General features: G+C 43.3%; 1 protein-coding gene across 1 annotated transcript in view; it reads right to left on the bottom strand.

Moving 5' to 3' along the window:
- Positions 1 to 476: 476 nt before the first annotated feature.
- Positions 477 to 12,490, bottom strand: part of EFCAB3 (EF-hand calcium binding domain 3) — a 33,227-nt gene continuing 21,213 nt past the window's right edge. Inside the window, exons 7-9 of the mRNA XM_056126575.1 lie at positions 12,294 to 12,478; positions 4,497 to 4,619; positions 477 to 800 (exon numbers count right to left, since the gene is read on the bottom strand). Of these exons, the coding sequence (XP_055982550.1) occupies positions 477 to 800; positions 4,497 to 4,619; positions 12,294 to 12,478 (632 nt within the window). The remainder of the gene's footprint in view (positions 801 to 4,496; positions 4,620 to 12,293; positions 12,479 to 12,490) is intronic.

Raw genomic sequence — 12,490 nt, 5'->3', positions numbered from 1 at the left:
TGTGAGCGACCCCTTGCAAGTTTCTCCTTTCTACTGTGGCCCAGGCAGTAGAGCCCAGCTGACTGCTGGGTAAGTAACAGCAATTTCTCTCTCTCTCTTTCTTCTCTCTCTCTCTCTCTCCTCTCTCTCTCTCTTTCTTTCTTTTGAGACACACTCAGCAATGCTTAGGGATTGTTCACTCCTGGTGGGCTTAGGGGACTATACAGGATGCCAGGGATCGAACCCGGATCGACTGTGTGGAAAGAGAGTGCCTTACAGCGTACTATTGTTCTGGCCCCAATGGTTGCGATCTATTCTTATTAAGAATTAAGAATTAAGAAAGAGAAACTGTTTTATGACAATTTTTTTTACTTATCAGAGTTTTAAGGATGTCAACATTTCCAGATGCTAATGTACAACACAAAAGCAAAAATACACTTTTTTATATTTATGAAAAAATAGTTTGTGATGAGCTGTTAAGAAAAATGTAGAAATTTTTATTGTTGAAACCCTTTGAAACTTTTCCGTTTTCTTTTATCTCCTATCTCTGTATTACTTTCACTGGAACTCAAAGAAGTGTATGCGGAATGGTGGAAGGAATTTCTATTCATGTGGGCATCATATAATCTTAAGTCCTTTGAGGAAAGTAACTCTTGGCAAATATTCCAGGACCATGAATAAGTAGAAAAAGTATCATAGAAGGCTTCATTTTTAGCTTCTAACCCAATCAAATCCCCTCGTATCTTCCGCCAGAGGTTTAACATTTCTTTTCGATGTTCAAGAGCAATTCCTAAGTTATAGTTATCTGTAGCTCTCTTTACCTGTAATGGGAGAGCAGAGTTTTACAGTTGTTGCATCTTTTACCTGTAGACCTTAATTATACATATATAGATTATGCTTATCTCAAGTTACTTAAAAGGAACTTAATGCACATGTTCAAGGTAGTGCCTCTTGAGGACACATGAATTTGGAGTTAACTGAGAATAAAACATTTATTACATATGAATAAAATAACAAGACAATTGTATTAATATTGATAACAAGGGATTCCAGAGATTGGCTCTGGATATAACAGGGGTGCCATGGTGGGCCTCATTTCAGCCTAGGGTATAAAGGAACAAGATGGGGGGCCGGAGCCATAGCACAGCGGGTAGGGTGTTTGCCTTGCACATGGCCAACCTGGGTTTGATCCCTGGCATCCCATGTGGTCCCCTGATTAGTACCAGGAGTAATTCCTGAGTGCAGAGCCAGGGGTAACCCCTGAGCATCGCTGGGGTTAAAAAGAAAAATAAATAAATATAAAATTAAAAATAAAATAAAGGAACAAGATGTCAAGCTGAGAGGATCCTGAAGGATGTGGGTATGTGAGAGGAAGAAGTCCTGAAGCATTTAATCAAATTGAGGGAGAGTGGGTGGAGACAGAAAGGTGTTCCAGGAGGGGAAAACACAAACAGACCCAAAGGCAATAAACACCTTGGAGGGGCTGGAGAGATAGTCAAGAAGGCATTTGCCTTGCATGTAGTCAACCTAGATTTAATCCCTAGCACCGTATGTATATGGTTCTTAGCCTTCCAGGAGTGATTCCTGAGTGCAAAGCCAGGAGTAAGCCCTAAGCACAGCCAGGTGCGGTTCAATGAAAACAAACAGACTGGAAAAAAAAACACCAGAAAAAAGAGAAGAAAATCAGGCTACAGTAAGCCACTCCTCTCTCCCTTCCTTCCCTCCTTTCTTCCCTCCTTCTTTCCTTCCCTCCTTTCTTTCCTCCCTCCTTCCTTCCCTTCCTTCCCTTCCTTCCTTCTCTCCCTCTCCCTTCCTCCCTTCCCCTTCCTCCCTCCCTCCTTCCTATCCTTCCTTCCTCCCTTCCTTCCTTCCTTCCTTCCTTCCTTCCTTCCTTCCTTCCTTCCTTCCCTCCTTCCTTCCTTCCTTCTTTCATACCGTGAGATACAAAGATAAAAAGTTGTTCATAATTGGGTTTCAGTCATATGATATTCCACCACACATCCCTTCACCTGTGTACACTTCCCACCACCAATATCCCTAGTGTTTCTCCCCCCTCCCCAATCCTTCCTCTAGAGCCACTGTTTATTATGGACAAGAACTAACTTCCTCAATTGTGTGGAGCAGAAAGCATAGCTGAGAAACCCTGCTATCATTGAGAGGGAAGGGTTTGTTTTAAGCAGGAAAGTAATAGGGTTGGCTCTTTTAGGAGATCATTGTAGAATAGGTGCTGGGGAGCACCTATGGGCAGGGATAGCAGAATAGAGGCTGTGGTCCAGGCATGCCCTTATTAAGGGGTTCAATTAAGACAGTAGTGATAGGACGGAGTGAAAGAAGAAGGTTGGAAAACTCCAGGAGAACAAGAGTAGCCACATTTGGCTGGCTGTGGTAGGGAGTGAAGAAAAATCTTAAGTTAAGGTTAGTTCCTGGCCTTCCAGATTCAGGAGCGGATAGCATCAACAACTGAAATACCCAAACTCCACAGATAAGTTCAGTCTTGGACATGTTGACATGTCTGTGTTGATATGCTATGAGACAGTGAGCTAGAAATGTACATTAGTCCATGAGCCAAGTCAGAAATACTAGGGGCAGGTAGGGCTTTTGCCTTGCATGTGGCTGACCCAGGTTCAATCCCTGGCACCCCACATGATCCCACTGAGCCTGCTAGTAGTGACTCCTGAGTGCAGAGTCAGGAGTCAGCCCTGACAACTCTGGATGTGGTCCTAAAATCAAAATTAAATCAAACTCAAACCAAAGAAATACTAGAATAAAGTTTTGGCTAGTGACAGATTTAAGAAGTATCAGCAGCTGAAATAAGATATAGGTAGAGAGCCCCAAGTGCGCTTGCCCTAGCTGTTCCTACACATAACTAGAGGGTCTCTATGGTCTGCTGCAACTGTTACAGGGATGCCAAACGAGCCATCTTTTTTTGTTTTTGTTTTGGAGTTTTTAATTTTGATTTTTTGACTCGTATCCAGCAGTGCTGAGGGACTATTCTTGGCTCTGTGCTCAGGAATTATTCCTGGTAAGCTTGGAGGACCTTATGAGATGCCAGGGATTAAGCCCAGGTTGCCAGTGTGCAAGGCAAGCACCTACCTACAGTACTTTCTCTCCCACCCCTTAAATGTCTTATTTCTTGGGGCAGCTGAACTATAGACAGCACCCACTGTCTGCAGTATGAATCTATCATGATGAGACAAAGAATGGGCACCCACATTTTTGTGTTCTTATGCCCTGCAGTACTGAATACCTGTGGTTCCTTCTATCCAGATGTAATAGTACTGCTCATTTCTTCTTTAATCTTTTCTCTAGTTTTTGGGAAACACCTTGGGAGTCCATGAAGTGTTTAGGATTGAGTCTGGAACTCCTGCATACAAAGCATGTGCTCCAACCCTTTGAGCCTCTCCTCAGCGCCGACTGTTTCTTTCTCATATTTCTTTCTCCCTATCCTTCAACCCTCACCCTTAAATTCTGTACATTTTTATTTTTCCCTTGTGCTATATCTTAATCTCAGAACTTTGTCAACAGTGAAAAAATGAAATGGCATATGCTGAAAAAATGAAATGGCATATGCTGAAAAAATATTTTTTATAGTAGAGCTACATCCAGCAATGCTTGGGGGTTACTCTTGGCTCTGCACTCAGGAATTACTCCTGGTGGTACTCAGGGAACCACATGGGATACCAGGGGTTGAATCCAGTTCAGCCAAGTGTAAGGCAAGTGCCCTATCTGCTATACTATCACATCAGTTCAGTCTTATACTATGCTCTTAAATTATTTTATAGTTACCTTTTTGTTTGTTTGGGGGACACACCCAGCAGTGCTCAGGGGTGACTTCTTGCTCTGTGTTCAGAGTTCACCCCTGGCAGTGGTTGGGGAACCATATGTGTTCCTGGGGTATTGAACTGCTATTGACTGCATGAAGGCAAGCACCATAACCCTTGTAATATTTTTACAGTCCAATTACTACTTTAATTATATTACTTCATAGCTGTGTGCTTTGGGTAAGTCCTTTAACCTCTCAATGCTTATCTATAAAATGACAAAGAATGATAACACTGCTAACAACCAAAAGATTGCTGTGATGAGTGAAGTACTGCCTGGGGAGCATTTGTTTCTTCACAGGATCTGGCACCTATAAAGCACACATAAACTATTATTCTCTTAGATGCTATAATAAAGATGCTTTCACTCACCACTCACTGTAACCACTCACGTATGTCTACCATCTTAATTAGCTGCTGTTTCTAGAATGAAGCAAATGAATACCCTCAAAAAAGGTGCTGGGGATTATGTCCATAAGATGCTCATGGGTGATTAGCAATAGGAACTGGAACAGTTAATGAATCCTTGTGATGATGATTATACAGTAAAGATGTCATCACAATAGGCGAAAATAAGAAACGATCTTTCCTTATGGTAAAGAGAGTGTAGATATCAAGTCCTTGGTTATGGCAGTAGTATTGAGCAAATGTTTTTGTCACTGCTTTCTGGGAAGGTACTCAACAGTGAGTACTCACCTGCTGTTTGATCGCTGCTGCATCAGCCACTGTCCAATGGGACTTTTTCTTGAACATATGGCTAATGGCAAGAATTTCAGGTGGATAGCCTGAAGTAGCACTAATAGGTTTTAAGTGTGCTGCCTATATGAAAATTTAAAACAGAAGATTAGTAACGCATTTTAGTTTGAATTACATAACATACAATAGGGCTAGAGCGATAGCACAGCGGTAGGGCGTTTGCCTTACAAGCGGCCAACATGGCTGACCCGAGTTCGATTCCTCTGCCCCTCTCGGAGAGCCTGGCAAGCTACCGAGAGTATCTCGCCCACACGGCAGAGCCTGGCAAGCTACCCATGATGTATTCGATATGCCAAACACAGTAACAACAAGTCTCGTGATAGAGACGTTACTGGGCCCGCTTGAGCAAATCGATGAACAACGGGAGGACCGTGACCGTGAACATACAATAAATAAACACAATGAAAGGATTTGTATATGATGTATAAAGTTATTGTTACACACTTTCAGTTGTCTGTGGACATCAGGTTATAGGGACATTTGTAAAAGAACCATTACCACATTTTCTTTCATACAATGATCTATTGATAAAACAAATATAAATCAGAAGACATTTTATGGAATGGATTTGAAGGGTAGAGGAGTCAATTCCATCCTCACCAAATTTTCTAAGGCATCATAAAGCACTGAAAACAAATGCATACAAGAGTAAAACCTACATTATTTGTAAACTTCTCTGGAAGTTTACAAGTAATGTACGTTCTCTTGTGGTGTTTGTTTTCCTTTTCTGCTGGTCAAATCTGGTAGAAATCACAGAAACAAACAAACAAACAAAAAAGAAATCACAGAAACAGACCTATTGCTTTCTCTGGAAATGCATGTCAGCCTCAGCCCGGGACCTCAAGTACTACTTGATGCAACCTTTCTCTTTTGCTGCTGTTAACTCTTTATACAGTGACTGCAAACACCAAACTTTGGAACTCTCTAAACTAATGAGCTTTTTCATTTCAAGTTTATCTAATGAACATTAATTCTATCTTGTGTGTGTGACCATATGTGGTACCAGGGATCAAATGGGTCAGTGTATACAAGCTTAGCAGAGCCACTGCTGCTGTCTTGAGACTAGACAGAGGATTTCAGGGTGTAGTGGGTAGGGTACTTGCTTTGCACAGGGCACTTGGGTTCTATCCCCAGTACTTCATATGGTCCACTCAGTCACACCAGAGTGATCCCTCAGTGCCAAGCCAGGAGTTAGCCCTGAGTACTGCCGAATGTGGTCCCAAAACTTCACTTAATCACTTAACTTCCCATTAGTCGTCGATTTGCTCGAGCGGGCACCAGTAACGTCTCCATTTGTCCCTGTCGCGTGCTAGTGTAGCCCAATGGCATCTGTTCGCTCTGGGAACATGAAGAGCCTCAAACCAATCGTTCATGATCTTCACGAAGAAGTCTGACCATCTGGTAGGTGGGTGGCCATGTGGTCTTTTGACATCCTGTGGAATCCAGTCAGTAACAGCTCTAGTCCAGCGGTCGTCTTTAAATCTCATTACGTGACCAGCCCATCTGATTTTTGACACCTTGGCAAATGAGACAGCGTCCCTGATTCTTGATCGTCGACGGATGTCAGAACTTCAGATTTTTTCTCTCATTTGAGTGAAACGTGATACTCCAAGCATAGCTCTTTCTATTCTTCTTTGGGAGACCTGAATAGCGTTCTCATCCTGTTTGCGTAGGGCCCAGGTCTCTGAGGCATATGTTAATGCAGGAAGAACAGTGGAATCAAAGAGATGTGCCCGGAGCCGGAGGTTCTTCGTCCTCTTAGCTATTTCTTCGACGTTCTTGAAGGCGTTCCAAGCCGCTCTCTTCCTCCTGCGCAGCTCAGGTGCCAGGTCATTTGTCATGTTGACTTCTCGACCTAGGTACACATAGCTGTTGCATTCGGAGATGGTCGTTCCGTTGAGCGCAAATGGGGCATCAGGAACGAGGCTGTTTCTCACAAACATTGTCTTCGTAAGATTCAGCTGTAGTCCTACCTTTCCACACTCACGGTCAAAGTCGGCCAGCATTTGTGCCGCTTGGCTGATGTTTGGTGTTATTAAAACAATGTCATCAGCAAAACGGAGGTGGTGTAATTGCCGACCATCTATCTTCACTCCCATTCCTTCCCGTTCCAGTCGTCGCATGATGTTCTTGAGGGTGGCACTGAAGAGTTTCGGTGAAATGGTATCACCCTGCCGAACCCCTCTCTTGACATCAACGATCACTTCTTTGTAGAATGGTGAGATCCTGGTAGTGAATCCGCAATACAGCTCATGGAGGATCTTGATGTATGGGGCTTGAATGCCCTGATTGGCTAGGGCTTCAATGACCGCTTCCGTCTCAACAGAATCAAAGGCCTTCTTTAAATCAATGAACGTTAAACAGAGCGGCATCTTGAACTCCCGAGAAACCTCAATGAGTTTGGTTATTGTGTGGATATGGTCGATGGTGCTGAATCCTTTGCGGAACCCAGCTTGCTCGCATGGTTGTCCTTCATCTAGTGTTCTGTCAATCCTATTTAGGATGACTCGAGTGAACAACTTGTAGATGACAGACAATAGGCAGATCGGGCGATAGTTGCCAATGTCATGGATGTCTCCCTTCTTGAACAGTAGTACGGTCCTGCTGGTTTTCCACTGGGACGGAACCTTGCATTCAGACAGGTAGCGAGTGAAGAGCCGAGCCAGTGTATTGATGAGTACTGATGGCAGGTTCTTCAGGTGTTCAGGTCTGACCTTGTCTGGGCCGGGTGCTGTTTGTTTCTTTACCGATGAAATGGCGTGTCGGATTTCGATTTCGGAAGGGAGAACGTTGGGAACGACATATCCATCCTGTGGAATTTGGTATGTCGGCAAGTGGACATGGCTATCGAAGAGATTTGAGTAGAAGTCATGGATAATCTTCTCCATTGCCGTTCTGGAGGATGTGATGGATCCATCAGGACGTCGGAGGGCAGTCATCTTGGTCTTGTAGTTGGCGAAGGACAGGCGGGCGTTACGAATACTTTTCCCAGCTTCTGCCGCATCTACCAGTACTTCTGCTCTTCTCTCTTTGAGGTCTTCCTTGATCGCATCTCTGCACTGCTTTGCGAGCTCGGACGTTAGCTTGCGGTTGCCTGAGGCATGCGCCAAACCATGCTGGCGAATTAGCTCAAGAGTTTTCGAAGAAAGGCTTTTTTTGTGGCTAGTAACTACAACTGGTCTCATTCACCTGACCCTGAAGATCCCAAAACAAACAAAGAAAAATAAAACAGGGGCTGGAGCAATAGCACAGTGGGTAGGGCATTTGCCTTGCACGCGGCCAACTTGGGTTCGATTCCCAGCATCCCATATGGTCCCCTGAGCACCGCCAGGGGTGATTCCTGAGTGGAGAGCCAGGAGTAACCCCTGTGCATCGCCAGGTGTGACCCCAAAAGCAAAAAAAAAAATTAAACAAATAAATAAAAATCTGGATGGAGGATTTCTAGTTTCTAGGGATCCCTCAGTGAAAAAATAAAGTCCTTGCTTAAGTGAACCTTATATTCTAGTTGGAAAATTTACAATAAACTATAATTACAATAGCACTGTAGCACTGTCCTCCCATTGTTCATTGAATTTGCTGAGGGGGCACCAGTAACATCTTCATTGTGAGACTTGTTATTACTGTTTTTGGCATATCGAATATGCCACGGGGAGCTTGCCTGGCCCTGCCATGCAAGCGGGATACTCTTGGTAACTAATTGGTCTCTCTGAGAGGGACGGAAGAATCGAACCCGGGTCGGCCGCTTGCAAGGCAAATGCCCTCCCCACTGTGCTATCGCTCCACAATTACAATAAATAGGTAAATACTGCAGGTAAAGAGTTTAATGCAATAAAGTAATTTAAAGTAATGCAAAACATTCTTTCATTTCCTTTTGTCATGGTATTTGTCTAAGGGTATCACTTCATCTAGAGAGATAGAAACTTCCTCTGGGATTTTGTGTGTGTGTGTGTGTGTGTGTGTGTGTGTGTGTGTGTGTGTTGTGATAAGAACACAATGGCAACAACAAATATGATGGCAAAGGGTTGAAAGATGGTACAAAGGTTAAGGCACTTTCATTTTGTTTTGGGGGGCTGCTCCTGGCCATGCTCAGAGCTTACTCCTGCTCTGCACTCAGGGATTGCTCCTGGAGGTGCTCAGGGGAGCAAATGGGGTGCTGGGGATCAAGTCTGGGTCTGATGCATTCAAGGCAAGCACCCTACCTACTGTATGATTGCTCCAGCCCTTAAGGTTCTTATTTGCACGCTGTGACCCCTGGTTTGATCCCCATGTGGCATAGTCACTCTTAAGCACAGAACCAGAAATAGCTTCTGAGAGTCACTGGGTGTGCCCACACCAAAACAAACCAAACCGAGCCCCCCAATACTACATGAAATCTACCCATACTAACAATTTTTGAGTCATTACTGTATTCTTAATTATAGGCACACTGTTTTTAGTTGCTCTCTGAAATTTATTTTGCATAATTGAAAATTTATGTGTATTGATTAGCAACTTTCTATTTCTCCCTCGCCCAGTTTTTGGGGTTCTTAAATCCTATGACTAGAAGGAAGGCAGTTTTAGGGGAACCTGAATGATGTGAGCAACAGATGGACCTCTGGAACCCAAAGATGCTCACAGGGTGGTTTATCTGTGGGTAAAAATCTCACAAATATTGATCCTATGACCAGTGAGGGAATCCTGTGACAAACCTGTGTAAAACCAGAAATACCAGAAACTAGGACAAACTCACCAGAGATCTTAAAACACATGACAGTTGCATGTATCTTGGGAAGGGGACAAATAATGACAGGCAACCAAGGTTGAAAAGGATGCAAATGTGCTCCCGGAGTATAAATAGGTAGTGTAGTGATGTACCACACCTGGTGGTACATCACTACACTACCCCACCAACTTGTGTGGCTGATCTTGTCATTCTGTGATTGTCTGACCCAATCATGATCTAGAGCCAGTAGATGAAGATGAAAAAGAAGCTTCCAGGGCCAAAGATATAGCTCAGAAGGCTAGCGTGCATGCTTTGTGTACAAAGGCACGGGTTCCATCCCTGGCACTACATGGTCACCTGAGCACTGTCAGGAGTGACTGCCAAGTGCTGAGGTAGGCGTAGTCCTGAGCATCACTGGGTGTGGCTCCCTAACAAAAACCAAACACATTTTTAAAAAGTGAAGCTTTAAAATAATGCAGGGGGCTGGGGAGATAGCACAGCGGGTAGGGCATTTGCCTTGCACACAGCCGACCCAGGTTTGATTCCCAGCATCCCATATGGTCCCCTGAGCACCACCAGGAGTAATTCCTGAGTACATGAGCCAGGAGTAACCCCTGTGCATCGCTGGGTATGACCCCAAAAGCAAAAAATATATAAATAAATAAAATAATGCAGATTTGGTTCTCTGGGAATGCAGTTCAAGGCAGAATCCAAGAGCTTTTTTTTTTTAAATATTCCTATTTAATCCTATAATCTTATTTATTTGTTATATTTCTTAACCCAATATCAAACCCAGTTTTGTATTTTTTATGTTTTTTTAACCTATATATTTTTTGTTTGGAGTCACACCTGGTGGTACTCAGGTGGTGGTACTCAGGTACTCACTCTTGGAGGGCTTGGGGGACCATATGTAGTGCCAAGGATTGAACCCAGGTCTGCTGTATGCAAGGCAAGTCTCCTATCTTCTGTATTATCAGCCCTCCAGCCCTCCTATCTATCTTTCTAATGAAGAATGGAGCACTTAAATCTCCATACGTTTGTTTACTGTGCCTTTCTCTGAGGACCCTCCCAAACTGACTTTTTCTTATTTTTCCAATGCCCTTCCTAATCTTTGTTTTCCTTATTTTACTAAATTTTTTTTGAATTTTGGGTCACACCCCATGGTGCTCTGGATTTTCTCCTGGTTTTGTACTTATAGTCATTGCAGGCATGCTTGGGGGGGGTGGCATATATAGTGCCAGATATCAAACTGGGCATGACCACATGCAAAGCAAGAGCCTTAACAGAAGTACTATCATTCTGTCCCTCTAAATTTTTAAAAATTTACTGGGTGTGGAGGGGTTGGTGGGAGGCCTGGGGCCTGTCTGTAATGCCTGGTTCTGTAACTCAGTGCTCATGGGCTCCACTGTACCCCGAATCCGGTGATACATACATACAGGGGTACATGTATGGTGGTGCTCGGGGGAGGGGGGGAAGTGGTGCCAGGGTTACAACCCAGGGACCTGCACATGCTGCAAATATGCTCTACCACTTTTTGTTTTTTTTTTCTTTTTGAATCACACCCGGTGTTGCACAGGGATTACTCCTGGCTCATGCACTCAGGAATTACTCCTGGCAGTGCTCGGGAGACCATATGGGATGCTAGGAATCGAACCTGGGTCGGCTGTGTGCAAGGCAAATGCCCTACCCACTGTACTATCGCTCCAGCCCCCTGCTCTACCACTTTGAATCATATCCACAATTCTGGTTTCTACTTCCAATTCTAATAACTAGAACATTCTTGTTTTCCCTTTCCCCTCAATACCTGTCTAAGCCTTCTTAATCTGGTGTTTGAAGACTTGTAAATGAGTTAATTCAGTTTTTCTGGATATATATATATATACATATTGAATATGCCATGGGTAGTTTGCCAGGCTCTGCCGACTATATTTATTTAATATATTATTTAATTTCATTAATTAATTATTTATCTATTTTCAACTATTTATTGAAACTAAATATTTATAAGTGGGCTTAAATTTAGAACCATGGCTATGGAATCTGGGTTTGATATACCTAAAAATACTTGTCATTTAAAAGCATGTTATTCAAGTCATCATGAACAACTTTGTAAAAGACAGTGTTTTTATAAAACATAAGGGGAAAAATTAAACAAAAAATTAAATAAAAGCATGTTACTAGTTCTGTTAAATTAGAACCTAAAAAATCAAGTATATAGGGCCATGATCCCAGAGGCACACAAACCAATCTCGGAACCCAGCAGCTTCTGGTAGAAATGCTGCTGAACTGTGAACTAAGGTATGGCCCTGTGCTGCCCTGGGAGGGGAAATGTGTTTGTTTCTCCACCTTTTTCTCCTTGGCAGCAGCATGGTGACCACCATCTTTCAGAGCCTATTGGACAGAGAGGTACGAGCTTGCAGTGATGGGGCGCAGGGCCTCTTTGGATGGGGGCCGGAACCACCCCTTCTCCCCGCCTGTAGAAGACTCCAAGTTGCCGCCTACGAATGGCTCCTCTGCTCCTGAACGGCCATGATCCCAGAGGCACAAAAAAGCAATCTCGGAACCTGGCAACTTCTGGCAGAAATCCCTCTGGACTTAATTACTAAAATACCAGAAATCAAAAATCACATGGCCACTATTGCAGCTATGCAACATCAAATGTTCTTCATTATCAGCAACAGAAAAAAATTATCTAATTATGCCTTTTTGGCAGGTCTGATTGTTGGGGGAAAATTCCAAATAATAATAGTGGGTCTTCTGTCAAAAAATTGAATGTACTCAAAGTAAAGAGAGAGTAAAGTGAAAATCATCTGCCACACAGGCAGCAGGAGGGGTGGGATGGGGGGTGTACTGGGGTTCTTGGTGGTGGAACATGTGCGCTGGTGAAGGAATGGGTGTTTGATCATTGTATGACTGAGACTTAAACCTGAAAGCTTTGTAACTGTTCTCACAGTGATTCAACAATAAAAAAAAGTCTCTGATACCAAAAAATAAACCAAGTATTTATATGAACATGCGACTAATTTAAATCTCACCTGTGTTTTCCAGTCTCTTTTATGGAAAAAATAGTTCTCAAAGAAATTCAAAGGCTCCTTTCTCCTTAGCATTTCAAATTTATGTAGGTCTCTGAATGGTTTTCCCATCACCAGTGCACCCACATTGGGGAGCAATGGAAAAACGGGTATTTTTGAATATGGGCTGTCTGAAGTAGAATTGCATCCTAAAAAAGCAA

The sequence above is a fragment of the Sorex fumeus genome, unplaced genomic scaffold (genome assembly GCF_029834395.1).
Source record: "Sorex fumeus unplaced genomic scaffold, SorFum_2.1 ptg000063l, whole genome shotgun sequence".
NCBI lineage: Eukaryota > Metazoa > Chordata > Mammalia > Eulipotyphla > Soricidae > Sorex > Sorex fumeus.
This window is presented reverse-complemented; position numbering and strand designations above follow the sequence as displayed.